Here is a 22,524-nt window from a genome sequence, read left to right on the forward strand (position 1 = left end):
CCCTGTCTCGAAAAATCAAAAAAAAAAAAAAAAAGAAATGCAGACTTTTAAAAAAATAATTTATTTATTTTTTATTTTATGTGCATTGACGTTTTACCTAGGTGTATGTCTATGTGAGAGGGTTGGATCCCCTGGAAGTGGAGTTACAGATGGTTGTGAGTTGCCACATAGTTGCTAGGAATTGAACTCAGGACTTCTAGAAGAGCAGTTAGTGCTCTCAACCACTCAGCTATCTCTCCAGTCTGAAATGCAAACTTTAATATTCTTATATCTTTCCAGGCTCTGTGTATGTGTGTGTGTACATATATGCATTTGTGCATGTTCATGGGTGTGTATGTTTATGTGTGTGTATGTATGTGTTTGTATATGCATGTGCTCGTGTGCTCATATGTGTGCATATGTATGCAGCACATATATGGCCAACTTATATGCAAATACCCCCTTTTAAACATTTATTTGTATGTGTGATTTCATGAACGTGGAAGTCAGAGGAAAAAGTTTGGGAGTTCATTTCCCCCTTCACCATGTGGGTCCTGGGAATTAAATTCAGGTCATCAGCCTTGATGGCTTTACTCACTGAATCATGTCAGTTGCTTTCATATATATACATGTATGTATATACATGTATGCCACACATACATGCAGTGCCCACAGAGGCCAGAAGAGGGTGTCAGAGGCCCCTGAACCAGAGTTCTCTGTGGTTGTGAGTCTCCACATGAGTGCTAGGACCAGAACCCAGGTCTTCTGTAAAAGCAACAAGGGTTCCTAACTACTGAGCCATCGCCCCAGTCCCTACAATCTTAACTTTTAAACTTATAGTCAGTGAGGGTTTTACCCTGCATGCTATATTATGGCTACCTTTTCATGTCGGGACATTCACTTTTTCTACATTGGTTTTCATGGCTGTAGAAGACACCTCAAGTGATATTACTTATCACATTACCTTAATTTTTTGCGCATCCCCTACTATACGAAGCTGGCTTCTTTCTGTCCCTCTGCTGCAGACCCACATGCACTGGGATGTGTCTGCAGGATGCATTCCTGGAAGTGAAACTGCTCTGTGGAAGTGGCCCCTGCCTTTTGCATTTTGATCAGTATGGAAAAACTTCCCCGAATTCTGCCCTGCCCAGGACACCCTGGGACTGTGTTTATCACATCTGGCCTGCTATAAGGACTTTGGGCTAAGTTGGTAGATGACATACGGTGTTGTGCTAATTTGCACATGTCTGATTGTTGGCTAATTTAGAACCTTCCAGAGTCTCCCCTGTCTTTAGGTCTCTGGGGATGCTGCCATCCCTTGGTGAAGAGGTTTGGGATGGCTACACTGAACTCATGCTGCTGTCTTCAGAACTGCTCATGGTTGGGGCAGTTTTTTTTTTTTTTTTTTAGCATGCATGGGAGCTATGGGGCATATTTGTGTAAGTGGGGGTCTTTACCACCCTGATTTTGTGATTACCTCCCCAGCCGGAGGAGCTTCAGGCCCTCAGTCTGACCATCTTCCCTCCTTTAACACAAAGGTTTTACACCTTAACCCAGGAGTTCCCCCTCCCTCTGCCTGGGGTTTCCTTCCCTTAGGCTGGAGGTCTTTTCCATGCTTAGCATGGGGGCCATTCCCTTAGCTTTGGGTTCTCACCCCTATAGCAGCAGGAGGGTCCTCATTCCTTTAACCCACGGGTTCCCCCTACCTTAGCCAGGGGGTCCTCACTCCCTCAGTCTAGTTCCAGCTCCCTCTCCGGAAGACTAGCCATCCAGGCACCTGTGAGGCATCAGCTATATCAGGCCGGTTCAGGCCGGCTCCTGTCATCCTGACGCAGAGTCATCCTGAATGCATCCTGAGGACTAGACTGGTTCATGTCACGTCAGCGGCCAGGAGTGGGCCAGACAGTTCCTTGTCAAGGGGTTTTCCAGGCCTGAGTCTTTTCAGGGGCGAGAAGTTGGGAGGGGGTAGAGGGAGAAGGGGTGGGGGCTGGGTACCTGGGAGGTATGTGCCAGGGGAAAGGGGTGATGGGCCTGATGGTGGAGGCCCCCAGAGGGGCTGGTGTGGGATCAGGCCAGCCTCCAAGGGTTAACCTTACTCTCTAAGGTTAGAAGGAGTACCTCTGGCCAGGCAGATGCCAGTTTGCCATGGTCTTCAGTGCAGTCAGAAAAGCCCAGAGTGACACACTCCTGGTGTGAGTCATGGCAGTCAGTCCTGCGGTGACATTGCTGAACTGAGGTGCTGTTGGGTGGAGAAGGATCAGGCAGGTCTGGGAACAGCATCCTGGGGAGAGGGATAGCAGAAGTAGAAGCTCTCAGGCCAGCAGGACCGTGGTCCAGCACACATCGAATGAACAGAAGCAGACGGAGCCAAGACCCACTGAGTAGTCAAGAAAAGAAGCCCTGGCAGGGGCCTCTGAGGAGCTTCTGGACTCCTGGGGGGTGGAGGAGGCTCTGGGACCATTTTTGCTCTTTGGGTAGCGCCATCAGTTTGGTGGTCTTGTCTCATCAAGTCTGTCATTGGGGGTAGCGGCAAACAGGGTGTCATCTTGGCTCAGGCTCAGAAAATGGAATCCCAGCAACCTACTCGCCGCATTCTCCAGCTCCTGCTTCTTTGGGATGGGACAACTGAGTCCTGGAGAGGGTGGGCATGATGGTGTCAGGGTAGGGGGTAGGGAGTTCTGTTGAGGTTACTGGGGGAGGTGCGTGTGTGTGTGTGTGTGTGTGTGTGAGAGAGAGAGAGAGAGAGAGAGAGAGAGAGAGAGAGAGAGAGAGAGAACTCGCTACAGACTCAAATGCTGCTTGACTATGGGGGAGGAAAGATCTGGAAAGAGTCCTTGATAAGAGGATGAGAGATTCTTACAGATGAACTCTGAGGGCCCAGCCACAGCCTGACTATTCCCACGGGGACTTACAGGGCCAGACAAGGGGCTGCTAAAGCACCTGGACTATCCCAACCCTGCATGTTCTACATATACCAGAGAATTCTGAGTTTGCTGCAGAGGGTGAGCCTGGGCCAGGCTTCTGGAACTTGTAGGCAGGAGAATGGTTGAGGGAGTCATGGTCCCAGGCTTAATCATTCCCACGGCCAGCGTGCCCAGCTTTAAGGAGCTGCACGCTACCTCTGCCCAGCTGTTTGGCAAATGTCCTTCATCAGTCACGAACCTCCCTCCCCTCCAGGAGCAATGAGGCCCAGCAAGTGAGCACAGAGCATCTGCAGCCTCTAGCCTGCTTGACAGCCTGGAGCTGGGGTCAGAATGACCCAGATCCCAGCCCCATCTCTACTGATGCCTGCTCATAATTCCTTGCTCAGGTCACTCCCTGGACTCCAGTAGGTTTTATTGTGCTAGACATGTGGGACAGTGTGTAGGGTGTTACCCAGCATTCACAAGGTCTTGAGTTCCACCCCGCCCTGAAAGAGCTGAGTGAGATGGTGTGCACCTGTATCCCAGCAGCTCAGGAGATGGAAACAACAGGGTCAGGAATCCAAGGTCCTTAGTGGCTATATAAAGAGTTCAAGGGTAGCCTGGGCTACATGAGACTTTGTCTCAAAAAAAATCCCACCTCTAACAACAATAGATTCATGCCTGTCAACATGACTGCCACAGCCTGTCCCACCCCATAGCTGATTTATGGAAGCTTGAATTTTCCATGTGGTAATGTGGAGCCCAAGGGAGGGTTTAGGTCATGAGGCTGCACCCTCAGGAATGAGTTGGTAGTGTTTTTTTCTGGGCTGAGTTCTCCTGGGATGAGCCTACCCTCATGCTCTCCCGCCTGCTCACTTCCACTTCTGCCGTATGTGACTCCCAGAGCTCCCAGCAGGCGCTGTATTACAGTCTTGGGCCTGTTACCCTTCAGAACTGTGAGCAGGAAACAACCTTTCTTTTTTTTAAAACAAGTAGTGTCAGGGATTCTGTGACAGCATCAGGAAAATGAATCAGCACAAAGCAGCGGTAGCAGCCTCACCTGAGGCCCACTGTGTCAGGAAGGGACACCATTAGGATTTTTTTTTTGTCTAGAACCAGCTGTTAGGGAGAAAGAGGGACCCAGTAACCCACCACACCACACACACACACACACACGTAACTCTCAGAGTGACAACTTGACACCCTGCTCTCTTTGGCCCTGTACTCAGTGTCCTGTTGGAAACGGTGTGGGAGCGGCCAGCCTGCCCAGTCTCCACAGGCAGTCTTCCTTGATGATGGGTGCCATGCTTCTCTGCCCCTCCCACAAGCAGCTTGTGGGTGAGCTCTGAGAACTCAGCCCCTTCCTAGTCATATCCAGATGTTTGCTCTCTGGGGCAGGAGGAGGCCAGACAAGAGGCAGCTGCTTTGGGGTGACTTGGTCTCCCAAGGGAGACTGACAACTTAGGGTTTCTATTTCTGTGAAGAGACACCATGACCATAGCAACTCTTATAAAGGAAAACATTTAATTGGGGGAGCTGGCTTACAGTTTGGAGGTTCAGTCCATTATCATCGTGGTGGGACATGGTGGCAGGCAGACATGGTTCTGGAGAAGTAGCTGAGAACTCTATATCTTTCAGGCAACAGGAAGTGGGCTGTCTCAGTGGGCGGTATATTGAGCATATATGAGACCTCAGAGTCTGCCTCCATAGTGACACTTCCTACAATAAAAACACACCTATCCCACAAGGCCACCCCTTCTAATAGTGCCACTCCCTTTGGGGGGGCATTTTTTTTTTCAAATCACCACAGACACCCTCTCTCACAGGATGGACTTTCCCAGAACCTGGGTGGTAGGAAGCTGAGCCTTAGATGTTGGATCCGGGACGCTCACCCTCCCACCCAGGGCTGCCCAGATTATCATAATCTTGTTCCAGTACAGTGGTTACAAACAACAGGGACCGGAGCAACACAGTGATTAAGCGCACCGGATGCTCTTGCAGAGGAACCAGGCTTGACTCCCAGCACCACATGGTGGCTCACAGCTGTCTGTAACTCCAGTTCTAGGGGATCTGAGACCCTCTTCTGGCTTCTGCAGGCACCTGCACATGCGACACACACACACATGCACACACACACGCACACACACACGCACACACACACGCACACACACACACGCACACACACACACAGGCGTACATACCCATAAATAATAATGTCTTTAAGTGGACTGAGAAGATGCCACACATAGCACTGAGAAAGTGTGTGCTATGTAGTGTGAGGGCTGAAACTCGGGTTCCCAGCACCCAGGTAAAGGCCAGGTCAGTGGCAGCCCACCTGCAATCCCAAGACTCAGGAAACAGAGGGATTCCTGGAGCCATCTGGCTAGGCGAGCTGCGTAGGGGAGCTCTGAGTTCTACAGAGATCTTACCTCAATATATAATGCAGAGAGCAATTGAGGAAGCCACCTGATGCCAGCTTCTGGCCTCCACATACATGTATACAAATGAATAACCACACACATGTGAGCATGCTTACACATGCATGCATACCATACACACAAACAAAGGCAAAAAGAGAACATTATTTTTAAAAACCAAAGACATAAAACATTCAAAGAAAAAGAGAATCAGAAGAGGAGGTTTGAGTGGTGACTGACATTCAATCTTGCCATGTATACCAAAGGAAAAACCAAACCAAGGAAGGGAGGGTGATCATCCTCGACCCATCACCTCTTTCTCTATTCACCCGTCCATCATCCATCTCTCCATTCATTTGCCGTCTGTCTATCCAACCATGCATCTATGCATCTATTCATTATCTATCATCAGTCTATCTACCTATCTACCTATTTATCTCTCTCTCTCCCTTTCTATCATCTACCTATCTTCCTATCTGTCTACCTATCATCTATTTAGCTACCTATCTATCATCTGTCTGTCTATCTGTATTTTATTTTTTTATTTTTATTTTTTTTATTTTTTTTAATGTCTATCTGTATTTTAAATAGCCTAGACTATTATCTGGCACAGAAACAACCAGGGTCTGGGCAATGGTTCAGGGAACAAAATGTCCCTGTACAAGCATGACTTCCAAAAGTAAATCCACAGATAAAGAATCCATGAATCTCAGCTGTGTGCTCTCAAGGGGTGATGCACCTTAGTACCCACACTCCTCTCAGGGTCTAGACCACGGCTGTCCCCATAGCCGATCCCTCTGCCTTTTCCAGGCTTCTCTACCACATGGGCAGCTTCTGTTCTGACACACTCCCGAGTCTGGCTTCTTTCTCATGTTTCCTTCATGTGAGACTCACCCACACTCGTACCTGGTAGTTTATCTGTTTCGTTGCTGAGTTTGGGAACTGGTCACAGTGGTCCCCATTATCAACAGCTTCGCTTTCCATGCTTCAGTTCCCAACAACCCACCAAGAGCCAAGAAAATTCTAGAAACCACTCCCTAGTTTTAGACATCATACCATTCTGAGCAGAAGGATGGAGCCTCACACCACCATCCTCTGCCCTCCCCAGGAAGTGAGTCTTACATTTTGCATACTGTCTGCATCGTATCTGCTGCCTGACTGTAATTTAATTTTTAGTTACTAGACTCATCACTCAACCAAGAAGCTCGTGTTCTCTCCTGAAGTTCCATCAGCCTTGGAGGGACATCCCCCTGCTCCACATCCCCTCCCATAGCCAGTGTGTGGATCTGAAGCTTTCCCCCAGAGAGACGGACTTTCTGGGGAGCATCCATCGAGCTTGTCTTGGGGTTGTCTGCTTGCTGTGTGCTCCAGAATGGAGGAGCTGTTTCCTGTTCTCTTTGTTTCTCCCAGCATCCCTTTCCTTTCAGGAGTAGGAATGGACAAGATGGCAGAGTGGGGATTTCCTAGAGGAGGCTTGGGACCACTTTAGAAATGGATTTGCCTGTGGTCCTTTTGTGCTCTGTGAAACCCACCTGTGTCTCTTTCTTTCCACAGATATCGGCCCAGTGACCCTCACAGCAGACCCAGTGGTATTCCAGAGAGAACTGCGGGAACTCTATGTTCAGGTGGGCTGCCCGCCATCTTTATTTGTCTTCCTCTTCCATGGCAGAGTCAAGGAGTGTCCTCCTCCTTCCCTGCCTTGCTCCCCACACCTCGGGTTGGTTCTGGAAGTCTGTACCTCTTGGGCTCCTCTCCTCATCCTATGGAACAAACACCTCACAGAGCCCTGGTAGTGGTGCCGTTTTATGAATGAGTGAAGAGGAGAGACTGCTCCATTGAGGGTTTGTATTGGGGCCTGAGGAACAGCTCAGTTCAGACCCCTAAGCCAGGTCTGAGCCTAGGTCATGTGTCCTCGGCCACCTGAATGTCTTTACCTCACAACACATCCGTGTCCAGCATCTGTCCTTTTCATGACCGCTGAGGCCACCAGCTTCTTGAGAACAGGGACTCCATAGATAGCTGGGTCCTCCAGAGGCTGGAGCAGGATCAAGAACACTAGGGGCTGAGGATGTCCTTCTGGAGTGAACGTGAGCTAAGAAGGTTGAGTTGTGGGGTTGGCTGCTGCAGCAGACTGGGCTTTAAACAGCGTGTATTCTCATTCCACAATAGCTCCGGGCGCTGCTGGGCAGGGAGGGTGTGTAGAGTGTGTCTCCCTCCTTGAGGGCCTGATGCCAGGGCAGGTGATAGAGAGGGTCTTTCTCCTTGCCTGGCCTGGCTTCACTCCAGTCTTTACCCCTAAAACCTTCGCTGGCACAGGTCTTTCTGAGCCTGTCCGCAGTTGCTCCCATTCAGCTTTCCCTGTCACGTGGTGGTAAAATGCTTGTGTGCTCACGTGTGTGTGTGTGTGTGTGTGTGTGTGTGTGTGTGTGTGTATGTGTGCGCGTGGGAGGGGCAGCTCGTTCTGTGAAATGCCTGCCATACAAACACGAAAATCTGAGCTCAGATCCCCAGCACCAATGTGAAAAGCTGGGTGTGGTTGCTGTCGCTCGTAATCTCAGCACGCAGAAGCGCAGACAGGATCGCACAGAATCAGCGAGCTCCGTATTCAGCCAGAGATGTGTCTGAGAACACAAGGAAGGGTTAGAAGAGGGTGGGCGACATTGGCCTGTGGCCTCCACACACACTGCATACATGTCTATGAACATCCCCACACCCTCGTGCACACACAAGAACACATATACCAACGCCACACATTTACACACTTACTCGTATAAGGCGTGCCCATGCCTTGGCTGCTCTACGCCCATATTCCATACCTTCTACGGGGTGGCGCTGTCACTCACGTCACTCATCTAGAGTCACAACAGGGCAGGTGCTGGGAGGGACAGAGACCACAGCCTGACCCGGCGAGCCACACTGAGGTGGTCTGAGGCGATTCCCGACTCCCACCCATTTTAGACGTCTGTAGACGGGGGAGGTGGCAGCTGCTGACGCACTTCAACCCTCCAGGGAGGCGGTGACTGCCCAGAGATGAGCGTGGGTGCCATCAAGGCTGCCGTGGAGGTTGCCAACCCCGGGTCCTTCATCTATGTCTTCTCTGATGCACGTGCCAAGGACTACCACAAGAAGAACGAGCTTCTGCAGCTCCTGCAGCTGAAGCAGTCACAGGTGAGAGGCCAGCTTTAGGGATGAGACGGGATGGGCAGCCGTGCAGGAGGCCAGAGGAGAGAGTGTGAGGGCGGAGAGCAGTCAGGCTACCCTCCTGCAGCTCTAGAGCCCAGCCCTGCCATCCGGTCTTAGCAGTGCCTCTCTAAAGGCGCGCTGCAGTCTGGGCCTGTGGGCTCTCACCTCCTGGTGAGGCTTGTGCTTGGTGCAGACCCCACCCCTTCCTCCTTCCATAGCCCACCAGAGTCTGGGTAATGCTTCTCCCACCCTCATCCTCGACCCTAGTCCTTGCAGCTCATGTCCCCTTTTCCTTGTGTCAGCGCTCAGAAGACAGGTTGGGGCTTCTGCCTCTTGCTTTTGTACCAATGGCTGGGGGAGGGGAGCAGGGTCAGTCTGCTCTTGGGGAAAACCTCCAAGTTTAGGATGACGTCACTGCTCTCTTGTCTATAATATTCTAGAGTTCTTCAGGGCTCTCCTCACAGTAGCCCCCAGGGGCCACTCCAAGAGGAGTCCACTCCTGTCCCTTTTCTGTCACATGAGACACCTGCTGTGTCAGTGGCTGTGTGAGCACTGGGCCCTGTGTCAGCTCCTGGTCCCCACCCACAGGACACTGTCATCACTCCCATGGTTGGGTTCTTGCCTCCCCTGTACAGTAGGAAGCCCAGGCTCATTTGCCCATCTTCCAGGTGGTCTTTGTGCTGACGGGGGATTGTGGTGACCGCACCCATCCTGGCTACTTGGCCTACGAGGAGATTGCGTCCACCAGCTCTGGACAGGTGTTCCAGCTGGACAAGCAGCAGGTGGCAGAGGTGAGCCGTTACAGACTGTTTCTTCTGAGCCCGCTGCCCCGTGGGTGAGGGTGTTGGGTCTTGCTTGGTGATGTACACATGAGCTTTGCCTGGCGGTTGTCACTTGGGGTGGGTGTCCTGAGTGCCCACCTCCAGGCTCTGCATCATCTCATTGAGTGTCCGAACCCCCAGGCACTCTGGGGGAGCACTCTGAAATAGAGCCTGAGACTTGGAGCAGCACCTGGGTGCTGCCTGTGTCCCACAGCAGAGCCAGAATTTGACACATTCTGGTGTGACTGTAAAGTTGGTTCAGACTGTCCCAGAATCTGGGGCACGAGAACCTCAGATTGGGTCCTGGGGATTTGCTTTAACTCCGTTAGGGTTCGACTTCCAGATTCACTAAGCCCAGAGCACACCAGGTTTCTGTGTTCCTGTCCTGCTCCCTGGCCAAATGACAGCTGTCTCCTCTTCAAAGCCCTCTTCCCTCTCCTGTGTCCATCCTTCTCAGCAGCACAGGCTCGAGCCACCCTCTCTGGCTGAACCAAGAGGTCTGGCTCAGTGCTGCGAATCCTCCAGTGTTAGCTGATTTCAAACCATGGTCATGGAGTCACGGGGCCCAGGTTTCCTGAGCCTGTATAGAAGGACCCCTGCATAACACAGGACACTATACCAAATCCGACCTGTATGTCCCTCCTGTTGTCCCCTGCCCAGAACCTCTGCCTGTGTTTCCTCTTGCCCACCCCTCAGAGCCCAGCCAGCCTCTCTCCTGCTCTTCTGGCCCCAGGGCTTTTGTTCAAGCTTCCATTTCTCAGCTCCTCAGCCCAGGATAGATGCACCTTCCCAGGAAACCAGCCTCCACTCCCTGCCGAGGTCAAATCTCTTTCCACACCCCTTCCCACTCCCGGTACTGCTCTACATAATTGCCATTTTGCGCTTGGGTTATTATTCAATGCTACTAGACTGAGTGCTCTCAGGACTGGGCCGTGTAGGGCACTTCAGGCAGACACTCAAGAGGGGTAACGGGTGCCGCTGGGAAGTAACCGGATCTCGTGCCTGCTGCTCTGGGAAGGGAGGTGTCTCGGAGGCAGCCAGTGGCCTCCAGGATGGGTTCTGTGCGCTGTGTATTTATGAACTGAGAGGATTGGTCTCTGGGGCCGTGTTTAGATTAGTGTGCCTCGGCTCCCTGTTGACAGATGGCGTTTATGCATCTCGGTGACACAATAGGCTTTCGTTTCAGCCTCTCCTGGCACCGGGCCCCACGTGAGGGTGGGAGGCACTACAGAGTGGAGGGACAGCTTCGTCCCTGCTTTTAGGGGAGACAGTTCCTTCCTTCCAGAGACAACCCAGACAGAGGCAAGGCAAGTTGCTCAGGACAGCTTGCCAGGGGCCCGTCTCCAGGCACCCCAGGCGAGCCCATCAGCTCTTTACTGTGCTAGTCTCACTTGGTAGGACCCCTGACAGCTGGGTTGGGCTTCGCATGATGGCACCGATGCTCCTGGGCATGGAGAGTTTCATGCCTTAGATCTGGATCTTTCTAGATGCTCTCAGACACTTAGAAAGCCTGGGAAAGTGTCTGGGACAGCCAAGGCTCTGGTTATTCCCCAGGGAAACCAGTCCAGTAGGGCTGACTGGGAGAAGTCTTTCAGATTCCTGAGGAGGCGTATGAAGCAAACAACATACACTCTAGGCAGCAAGATTGATATATGCTGCACACTCCATTGTGGTCATTTATTAAGCACCTGCTGTATGTGCTATCAAGGAGGATGCAGCCAATCCGAACAAGAGGATCTCTGTCCTGGAGCACTTGGCATGTTCTGGTTGTAAACTTGGCCTCCCAGGCTGAAGGAGCCCCCTTTTTGGGTTTATTCCACAGTATATGGGGGCAGGATCGAAGAACCTCTGCCCCAGCAAGGCAACTTAGGACTCTGATCATCCTGGCACAGTGGGTGACCATAGTGGAAGCAAGCACTGTGACACTGGGTTTGTCCTGGGGTGTTGGTGTATGTGACTGTGTGTATCCAGGTGTGAATTTGTGCATTTGTGTGCATCTGGACACTGGGGTCAGCACTGGGCAGCTTCCCTAGTTGCTCTCGCTTGACTTTCTGGGTCACGATATTTCACTAAAGCGAAACTAAGCAGGGCAGCTGGGCTTGCGTGTCTGTGCACCTCCCACACTGAGCTGGGTTACAGGCATGTACTCATGTTCCTGGCTTCTGTGTGGTTCCCAGAGTCTGAACACAGGTTCTCAAACATGCACATCATGCAAGATTAGCTACTGAGCCATTGTCCTGAGCCCAAGGTGGGCATTTCTTAAAGGCAAGCTTTGGGTAGGACCATGACATCCTGTGTGTGGCATCATAGGCTTTGCCCAGCCCTCATTCAGCTACAGGTGATGATGATGCAGGAAGATGACAGGGAACATAAAGGGACAGAAGAGCTGGATGCACCCCATTGTCTTGCCTGGGGATCACCCTAGGATTCCCAGGAGAGCCCTAAGCTTCCCCCACCCCATGGCTCACTGGTCATCCCCTGACACAGCCTGCTCTTCACCTTAGCCTGTTCTGGGGGTTGAGACACATCTCTTGTTTGGCGGCAGAAACTACACCTGACAAATGACCCAGATTCTGCAAGTCCCTGAGAGGTGGCTTGCTTTCTGCAACAGTGGGAGGGAGGAAGTGGTTCTGACGGATGGAGTAGGAGGGGCCAGAGATGAGCTCATCCCCAACCCTTCTCAGCAGCCTTCAGGGGAATGGAGAGGTTGAGACCTGGGCTGCTGGGGCAAGACAGAGGTTGCAGCAGACCGCGGCTCTGTTACCTTCAGGGGACCTTAAGCCCTGCCCTTAGCCCCATGCAGTAGGATACTATCCACTCTCTCCCTTGCACTTGGTAGCGCTGATGGGGTGGTAGCCAGGGTGAACAGAGAGTGCTTGGGCATGGTGTTGGGCACAGGTGACCATAGCTACACTCCCCCAGGCTTCTGGGTGGGGATGGAGGTTTCTCTCTTCCCTTACTCCACTGAAGCACCCTGAAGAATAGGGGTACACTCTCACGAGTGTCCTCAGCAAGGTAGAGCTGGGTAGAGAATCTGGGGTACTTAACTGTCAAGAGGCAGAGCCTTGGGACTGGGTGGGTGCTCCTTCTGTGACTCCAGGCAAAAGCCTCAGTTTCCCCATCTGTAGCTGTGAGCCCCATTCCTCTTCCTAGCCCCTCAGCTTCTTCAGCTGTCCTGGCTGTTAAGCACCCTGGCAGTGCCTCTGGGATGATTTATCAGCCATGAAGGGCCCAGAAGCAGTCATCTGGCAGAGTGTAACAAGGCCAGATTCTTTCCTTCCTTCTCCATCAGCGCCCAACCTCAGGCCAGCACATGGCTGACTCCCAGGCCCCACCCCATAGACATCTGGAAGCCATCATACTCGCCAAATAAACACTGTGCTTGCTTAATGAAGGCGTTCTGCTCGGAAGGCTCCCCGATTCCGCTCTGGAGCCCTGGGAGCATGACTAGGTCCAGAAGGCCTTGACCCTCCGTCTGGCCCTACAAGGTGGTCTGCATTTGCTGTGAACACGGGAGTCACACCCCCTCAACCCTAGGCAAGCTGCCTCATGCTGGGCTCATTAGGGTGCATGTCCCAGGCCTCTTTGTGGCTTGGTAGCCTGAATTGCTGGGCATCTTCTCTCCACCCAGAACATTCTAGAGCAGCTTGTAGTAGCCCTGGCAGAATAGTAGCTGATGCAACTTGTCTGGGTGCTTGCTGCCTGGGACAGCTTTTCTGGGTTGACATCCTCTGCCCCCACGGTGTGACCTGAGGAACAGGCAGTGGGCACGGAGTTGCTCCTTCAACATCTGGCAGTCTCATCCTGACTTCGCTGATCTTTTGGCGCTGTCTTCCTTCCTCCCCCACTTAGACAAGGAACCCTGCGCTAGTCCAGCAGCCAAGACAGGTTGAGCCTTTTCAAGAGACACGTTTCCCAGAACACCAGGCAAAGGCAGGAGAATGAAGCCGCTCCAAATATGGGAAGAAGGGGAAATGCTGAATTCTTATCCTGTGATAACTGAGGTCTCATGGCACGTGCTTGAACTCAGTCTCTGTAAAACACACTCATCCCCAAAATCTCAGGCAGATCTTCCAGGTCCCTTCCCTTCTGTGAAGGCTACACAGAAGGCAGAACAGAATTGCCAGTTAGGGCTAGAAAGGCCTTCAGGTAGCACACCAGCCACTATTTTCCAGTCTCAGATCTGTGGCAGACATTGCTAATCAATCACAGAGCTTTTTCTCCTTCAGGCAGCGTTCCAGGAAGACATTTATAGTCAACTGACATTGGCAGACATCACGCCCAGGTGTGTGATAGACTCATCACATCATTAGCATTTTTAATTGGCTTTCAAGCTAGGTGTGGTAGCAAACTGGAGTCAGAGGTAGGCAAATCTCTGGGAGTTCAAGGTCAACCTGATCTACAAAGTAAGTGACTTCCAGGACAGGGAGGGATGTTGCACAGAGAAAGCCTGTCTCAAAAACCAACCAACCAACAAATGAATAAACAAAATTTAAAAATAAAATGACTTTCATTTTTTAAAATTGCTATGAATGGCAGGTCATGATAGCACAGGCCTTTAATCCTAGTACTTGGAGATAAAGGGAGTAGAACTCTGTGAGTTTGGGGCCAACCTGGTCTACACAATAAATTCTAGACCAGCTAGGGCTATCCAGACCCTGTCTCAAAAATCAAGCAAATGACCTCCCTTAAGTTTCACAGTCACCAGCAATTCAGCACTTGCTTGCATTTCTCTCTTCCTTATCCCTCTGGATTCTGCTGGCTCATGAGACTTTATCCATAAATAATTTATAATTAATTATTTTTTATTTTGGCTGCTGTGACTGGAACCCAGCGTCTCATGTGTGCTGTGAAATGCTTCTCACTTGAAGCTTACTGTCAGTCCCCCACAGTACCCCATAGCCTAGATTGTTCTGATAGAGTTAATGAACTTTATTACTGTGATCTCATATCCTTGCTTGATTTTTCCCCGTTTGACTTCAAAACGTCTTTTCTTTTGCATGCATGTATATGCACGTTCAAGGGTACATGTGATGTGCATGTGGTGGGATGAATTGACATTACGTATGTACCTCGCCGCTCTCCACTGTGTTTATTGATGCAGGGTCTCTCTCTGACCATGCCCGAAATTCCCAGGTTAAGCTAGTCTAGCTAGCCAGCTTGGTCTAGGGATCAAGGATGGCAGGTGGGCTGCCACGCCCATCCAGCTTTTTATCTGGGTGCCTGCCATCTGAACACTGGTCCTTATGCTTACATAGTAATTTATCTGCCAGGTCATCTTCCCAGCCCCTCTCGATGTTTTCTGAAGAAGCCTTCCTGGCTCTGGTTTTAATTATTGCTGCCTGCCCCTCTTGGTTCTCGTGACTATTACGTCCTCTCGAATCTGGAGCCATCCACGCCTTTTTGTGACACCGGTTGAAGAGGCTCTGTCTCATGCTCTAAATTTTAGTCTGTCCCATGGTGTCACCCACATCTCTCCTGGCTTTTTACTGCTGCCCTGAGTTTGTCCCAAGGTCTGGGTAGGTGGTGGTTGGTGTGTGTGGAGGGGTGACTTGGGGTTGGTGTTGCGACTTCTTCCTGATGGATGGCTTCAAGAGACAAACAGCTGGTCTTTCTGTAGCCGATGACAAATTGTGTCACTGGTTACAATGGTGGCAGGCAGCCGTGTATGCCGAGGCCGTGTCTCCACACCCCACACTGACTTCAGTGCCTGTGGGGTGACACCCTGGCTCTGTGTGGATATTTAGTCTCCATCAATCTTACACCCTTTGCTTTTAACATCCAAAGAAGATCCTTGCCCGAAACAATTATTTCATTAGTAGTTATAAGATGATGGTTTCCTAATTGCATCATTCCTTCCACATTTAGCAGACGGCATTTTTCCAAAACGGTCCTCGAGAAGGACGCTTTGGCCTCTGAACATCATTCCTGTTGAATGCAGAAGTTACATTCAGTGTTTTTCCTTGAATTGGTGTAGTACAAGGAAATTTTTTTCAGTGCTAGGGATCAAACTCAGAGCTTCCTGAACCCTAGGCAAGCGCTCCTTACAGTGACTCCCAGTCACACACTGCAGATTTTTAGCTTTAGCATATTTGATCGACTAAGGGTTTCCACATCCTGGTTATATGATCTGCAACTTGTGAGGAGCCTGTAGCTCCAGGAACCACACAGCATGGAGATTCCATACCTAGCTGCCCAGTGTGCACCAGCAGCTTCCTCGTGGGGGCTACAGATGAGAGGCAGAAGCTTGTCCTGCAGAAGCCTGTTTGGCTTTTGGAACCTATTCCCCATGCAGGGATACCTCTCCCAGCTTCGATGCAGGGGGAGGAGCTTGGTCCTGCCTCGATGAGATATGCCATAGTTTGTTGGCTCCCATGGGAAGCTGACCCTTTCTGAACAGAGGAGGAGTGGCAGGGAGAAGGAAGAGAGGAGGGAGGGGAAACTGAAGTTGGTCTGTAAAATAAATAAAAAATTTTAATAGAAGGAGAAGGAGAAAAAAGAGGAGGAAGAAGAGGAGGAAAAGAAGAAGAAGAAGAAGAAGAAGAAGAAGAAGAAGAAGAAGAAGAAGAAGAAAGTCCGTGCCTGCACCTCTCAGCTCTGAGTCACCTGTGTCAATATACAGGCTTCGTTTGGAGCCATGCATGCCAAGAGGGGAGAAGAGCCAATCAGGCCTAGTGTAGGACAGTGGCGATCCGTGGCCTTGGACACTGAACAGATTGTTACCCCCAAATCCACAGGGAGTGAGTGGATTCTGCATATAGCAGAAGCTGGTTAGAGCTGTATTAGGTGACCAGACATGTCAAAGCCTGGACACACCCCCTAGTTCAACTTCTGTACCTTTCTCAGGTGCTAAAATGGGTGGAGTCAGCGATCCAGGCCTCCAAAGTACACCTGCTGTCTGCAGACCATGAGGAGGAAGGGGAGCACACGTGGAGAATCCCTTTTGACCCCAGCCTGAAGGAGGTCACCATCTCACTGAGCGGGCCAGGGCCTGAGATTGAAGTCCGGGATCCACTGGGTAGGTGCTCCTGGCCTAACCCCCTCTTTGGATCCAAGACTGAGCTGGAAGCCCAGGATGAGATGAAAAGAGGCCACGGGAGGAGGGGGTGGGAGAAATGGCTCAGTCAATAAAGTGTCTGCTCACAAACATGAGGACCTGAGTTTGGAAACTCAGCACCCATGTTAAAATTGTGTGTGGCAGCCATACCAGTAACTTCAGCACTGTGGGGTGGAGACGAGGGGTCCCTGAGCTCCCTGGTCAGCCAATGGTTGAGCTCCAAGGGCAGCTAGAGACCCTGTCCCAGAAAAAGGAAATGATCCAGTGAGATGATCCAGTGAGTGAAGGTGCTGCCAATCCTGAAGACATGAATTCTATCCCTGGCTCCCACTTGGTGAGAGGAGGAAACTGACATATGTACATATGCAATACATACATGCACCCACATGCATATATACCCCACAGATACATACCGCACATACGCCCGTATCCTACAAAGAGGCAATGGTGGCAAGGGGCTCATACTCAAGGATACAGAAATTAGGGAAGAGTGAGGGGACACCAAGTGGAGCAGAGAGGTGTCCCTGCAGATGAAGAAGCTGGAAGGCTGGTGGCAACTGACCAATGAGGACTTACAACAATGGCAATCTTCTTGTCAGTCCCAAGGACACTTGAGGCTGGTGTTGGTGGGCTGTGGGGTCCTGGAGACAGGATGGGGAACCTGGGAACCCTGGGAAAAGAGAGAAGACTGAGTGGCACCTGATGCTTCCACAGGAAGGGTCCTGCAGACAGATGAAGGTCTCAACGTACTCCTCAACATTCCGGACTCAGCCAAGGTCGTAGCCTTTAAGCCTGAGCACCCTGGGCTGTGGGCCATCAAGGTAGGGACACGCCAATGAGGGAAATTTCAGGCAGAGAGCCTGGGATGTGTGGGCAGATGCGTGGGTCTATGAATAGGAGTGAGTGCAGGATCAAAAGCCAAGGAACAACCTGATTTTCAATTGTGAGGGCATGGAGCGCTTTGGGATGACATTCAGAAAGGCCAAGAAAGAAACTGGCGCATGACTCAGACTCCTGTCCTGGGTAGGGAGGGCAAACGGAGCAAGGGTGACTTTGGGAGATACAACTAAGAGAGACAGAGCTGACAGGAGACTGTTGTATCTGGAAGATGCTGGAAGCCAGGCAAGAGACAGGCATGACTGTTGGAGGACTGATTATGGGGTGCGGGGCTCCTGATGATTGACTATGGGGTGCAGGGCATTGTGGCGGCAGCTGCAGGTGAAGACTGTGCTGACCACCTGATTTCCAGATCTGCCTGTCTTTGAGACCAGAGCCTCCAGGGAAGGTGTGGTAGGAGGATAGACAAGCAGGAGAACAGGCAGGGCCTGCAGGAGTTAGGAGAGAGCAGAAAGAAGCCTCCAGGAGGAGAGTGGGTCAACTGGACTTCTGTGTCTTTGGGGAGCAGGTACCTTGCCCATGTGTTTATAAAGGTTAGAAAGCTATAGCTACAGGCGTGGGCTTTACTAGCTGTGGCCAGTGGCATCTGAGGCCTGATGCTCTGGTGACATGGGTTGGTGGGGACCTGCTCTAGGTGTACAGCAGTGGCCGCCACTCAGTGAGAATATCAGGCATCAGTAACATCAACTTCCGAGCCGGCTTCTCCATGCAGCCCTCTCTGGACCTCAACCACACCATCGAATGGCCTTTGCAAGGTACCTGCCCTGGGCTCTGAGGAAGGTAATGGCTTTGGGAGGTGGTGGGAGGATCAAGGCAGGCTAACTGTGAGCCACAGTGACTCAGAGTCCTGCTGAGCTATTGTTCCAGACCACAGGGTGACAAACCAACTCTGAGCCAGCTTCCTCACCATCAGCCCAGGAGGTGACATTTATCTTCCCAGCATCCTTCCAGCCACCAAAGTGGTCCTGAAGATACCCCCCCTTTTTTTTTTACTGAGCCACGCTTCTCCTGCCTTTTTTATTTTCCTGTGTGTATATGTGTTCAAGTATGTTTGGGTACAGGTGTGTATGTGTGCACATGTGTATATGAAGGTCAGAGGATTTCCTCTTTGGTCATTCCTCAGGCACTGGCCGCCAATTGTTTTTATTTGTTTTATTTTAAAATTTCATGTGTATGGGTGTTTTGCCTGCATATATGTGCACCATGTGTATGCAGTGCCCACGGAACCCAAAAAGAAGGCACCGGTTTCTCTGGAACTGGAGTTACAGGCAGTTATGAGCTACTATGTGGGTGCTGAGAATTAAACCTGGGTCCTCTGGAAGAGCAGCCAGAGCTCTTAACTTCTAAGTCCCCTCTCCAGTCCCCAACCATCAATTTTTTAAAAAAGATTTATTTATTTTGTATACATACATTCTGCCTCCATGTATGCCTGCAGGCCAGAAGAGGGCACCAGACCTCATTACAGAGGGTTGTGAGCCACCATGTGGTTGCTGGGAATTGAACTCAGGACCTCCGGAAGAGCAGCCACTGTTCTTAACCTCTGAGCCATCTCTCTAGCCCCAATCAATTATTTTTTGAAATGGGTCTTTCACTGCCTTGAGTTCATCAAGTAGGCTAGTTTAGCTGTCCCTCGGGCACTAGGAATCTACCTGTCTAGCTCTACCTCCCCAGTCCTAGGATTGTGGGCACCACTATTCCCAGTGGCCTCTGGGTGTTGAACTCAGGTGCTCATCGTGGTAAGGTGAACATTTTACCTTTTCTCTTATTTTTTCTTCAGTGAAGCCTGTATGGCTATATCCTTCTTCTTCAGACATCTTGTCTGCGCCCTGCTAATTCAGAGGAGGGGCAGGTGCCAGTGAGCTGCTGGCTTATCAAAAGTGTCTTGGTGATCATATGGAGGAAGCTGGAATGGGGGGGATGTGAAATTGGAGGTCATGATCCCTCACTGGCGTGTGGTGAGCCTGGGGCTTCATTTGGTATTTACATTGTAGAAATAAAGCAAGGAAAGTAGAGAAACTGAAGCCCTTCCAACAAGCTAGTTGAGAAAGGACACTCTAAGCAAGACCCAGTGGCACAGGCTTATAATCCAGCTACCCAAGACCCAAAGTCAGGAGGATTGCAAATTCAAGGCTCGCTGGGTAACTTGGCAAGACCATGACTTCAAATAAAAAGTAAGGAAGTGGGCCAGAGAGATGGCTCAGTGGATAAAGACCTCACAACCCGAGTTCAGTCCCTGGAAGCTACCCCCATAGGTTGTTCTCTGACCACGTGTGCTGTAGTGTGTATGTGTGCATGCATGTTAGACTTTTCCCAGAATTCACATGTAGAGTCTTCTGTGCCATATGCAGACTCCATGATTCTTTAAAAGCCATTTTAACTGTGTGAAAAGGAGGAGACACATACAAAGTTAAAAAAAAATAAGGCTAGGAATATAGCTTAGTGGTGAAAAGCTTGCAATGTGTCTGCAAGGCTTTGGATTAATCACCAGGACTTCAAGGAGGATGGGCAGGATGAAGAAGAGGGTGGAGGAAGAAACTGGGAATGTTAACGAGTGCTTGGCCTTAGGCTCTGTGATGGGAATATTAGGACTTGGGGAGTCTGTGGCTAACTGAACATTAGATGCCTGGACTAGAGCAAGCAGCTACCACATGCCATGAGCTGACTACAGGAGTCCATTCCTACACATCAGTGATTGACCTGAAGGGGCTACTACATACTGCTGGCTGAATGATGTAGCCCCCGACCCCATGCTTACAGACTCGGCTTTCCCGGAAACTCACGTTTAGATTCTTTCATTCATGTGCAGACTCAGTGTTTCTTTAAAAGCCATTGTAACTGAAAGGGGAAGATACCTGACCCAAGCTCCCAAATAAACCAAGGAAAATGGTGAAAGCTCAGTCCAGGTCTGTGCTTCCGGGTTTAGAAGCAGGGGATACAGCTAATGCAGACAGGGTGGAGAGGCAGCGGTTGTTTCAGGACCACGGACAGCGTCACGGGGCTCGTCCTTCCTTACCCCACCTACAGCCTAAGCTCGCTCAGAGAGGATGCAGAGTGGGTGTAGGAGGGCCAAGAAGGCTCGGTCCTGCTCACAGTCCCAGAGCCCAGTGCTCATTCCCTCTCTCTCTTTGCAGGCGTACCCATCTCCCTGGTAATCAACTCTACGGGGCTGCAGGCACCTGGTCACCTTGAATCTGTGGAACTCTCACACAGCTCAGGGAAGTCTCTCCTCACTCTGCCCACACAGTTTCTCTCCAATGGCTCTACCCACCAGCTGTGGGCTGGGCCACCCTTCCATGTACCAAAGGAGCGCTTTTATCTCAAGGTGAAGGGCCAAGACCACGAGGGAAATCCCCTCCTCCGTGTCTCTGGAGTTTCCTACAGTGGAGTAGCCCCAGGTGAGTGCCGTGTCTTCCTGGAAGCCTTTCCTGGCTAGATTAGTTTGGCAAAGCTTCTGTGGCCAGCTATCCCCTGTTAGGTGTCATGACGAATCCCGGCATGATCCAGACATCACCTCAGCTTGAAGATTTAGAACAAAGCCATCCACACCTACTCACTCACCTTCCTTCCCATCTGCACACCCTCCTGCCCATCCGCCTGCCCACGCACACACCTACCCATCCATCCACCTGCTTAGCAATCTTCCCATCTATATATTCATCAGCAGCTCACTCATCCATGCAGTCACATCTGTTTATCTATCCATCCACCCATCCATCCATCTATCTATCTATCCATTTATCTATCCACATGTATTTATCCCAGCATCCATCCGCCCACCTTGCTACATCCAACCAACAGCATCCACTGATTTACCCACCCATCATTTAGCTCCTTATCTATCCATCATTTTATCCACCTGCCCACCCATCGTTTAACCCTTTCATCCTCTCACCCTTATAGTCATCCATCCATCATCCATCCATCCATTCATCCATCCATCCATCCTTCATTTATTTGTTCCGAGGCCCCCAAAGCAAAGTGCAAGCCATGGTGCAGGAAGTGTGGGCCCAGCACTGCCAAGACTGGCCCATTGCCCACTGGTAGCAGTCCTGGTGTGTATGGAATGTCCCACTTAAAAGTGGACAGAGGGACTGCCCTTCACTGAGCACTCCCACAGGAAAGTTCTAGGGGGTCATAGGAGACAGAGTTGTCCCAAGGACTCCAGCATCCAGTGTGCACGGAGCTATACAGGGGTGCCTGAGCCCACACTCAGCTGCTGCTGATGCCACTATGTTGCTATACTGGCTCTCATATGTATGGCTTTTTCTGGTCCCTGTGCCACAAATGTAGAGAGCTCCTAGGGAAGGAGAAAGTCTTGGATTTCCCAGCTTCACCTCTGCTCCTGGCAGGGGCACCTCATTTCCTGGGCCACCTGACCTCATTGCCAGACCCTGTTATCATCCTTGGACCCACTGTCTCCCTTCCCCTGGAAGTGACATGCATTCCACACTTCTTTGTGGGGCTGTCCCCCATCCCTTTCCAATAAGGGTGCAGGGAGGACAGGAAGGAAGACAGGAGGGCAGGCAGGTGGGAGGGCAGGAGGGCAGGAGGGCAGGCCAGCTCTAGCGGCTATGCATAATGTCCACCAAGGGCAATTCTTGAAGACCTCTGGCTGAGACATCTCTTCTTCTTTCCTGACTCTGGCCTCAGGGCATCTTGGCCTCTGCACCTTGATGCTATTCCCCCGAGCCTCTGTGATTTGCCTTTAAGGCCTGAGGGGAAGATTTCTGTAGAGATTTCATCACTGGAGACCTGTTTCCTCTGTTCTCTTAGAACCAGGGACCTGAGACGCAGCTGTGGGCTTTGTCTCCATTGCCCACTCCAATGGGAACAGGCAGGGTTGGACCAAGATAGTTTTTGCCTCCCTACTTTTCAGAGCAGAGGAGGCTAGGATTTGTTTCAGAGCAGGTTGGCTCTGGGTTTGAAGGTGTGTGGTAGGTCTCAGGTGCCTGGGCCCTTTCTGCTCAAAAGAGGGGTAACCAAGCTGTCTGGAAGAGGCGTCCAGATTGCGGGGGTGAGTAGCGGCTGCACACGCAGCTGAGGACGTGGCTGGAAGCCTGACACCCCTCTCCCTGGGGATGTGGCAGACAGCCCAGGGCATGATGTCACCCGCCATGCTCCCCGCCCCCAGCCTGGCCTCTGAGGCCGTCTGGTGCATTGTCTCAGCCCTGGAGCATCTTACTGGGCTCCTGTCCCCTCTGGCTGGGGTGCAAAGAAGGCAGCCGCATGGACTGAGCCCTTGCCAGCACTGTGGGCTGCAGCTGACC

The 22,524-nt window shown here is 51.2% G+C and overlaps 1 protein-coding gene across 1 annotated transcript in view; it reads left to right on the plus strand.

The window, feature by feature from the left end:
* The window catches only part of Hmcn2 (hemicentin 2), a 154,078-nt gene that overhangs the window by 12,678 nt on the left and 118,876 nt on the right, over nt 1-22,524 (plus strand). Inside the window, 7 exon segments of the mRNA XM_041674639.1 lie at nt 6,854-6,924; nt 8,309-8,467; nt 9,151-9,273; nt 16,150-16,321; nt 17,075-17,181; nt 17,892-18,012; nt 20,389-20,652. Coding sequence (XP_041530573.1) covers nt 6,854-6,924; nt 8,309-8,467; nt 9,151-9,273; nt 16,150-16,321; nt 17,075-17,181; nt 17,892-18,012; nt 20,389-20,652 — 1,017 coding nt within the window.

This window comes from Microtus oregoni, unplaced genomic scaffold, assembly GCF_018167655.1.
Source record: "Microtus oregoni isolate MIOR12 unplaced genomic scaffold, Mior012 000025F_ref0000491, whole genome shotgun sequence".
Lineage (NCBI taxonomy): Eukaryota > Metazoa > Chordata > Mammalia > Rodentia > Cricetidae > Microtus > Microtus oregoni.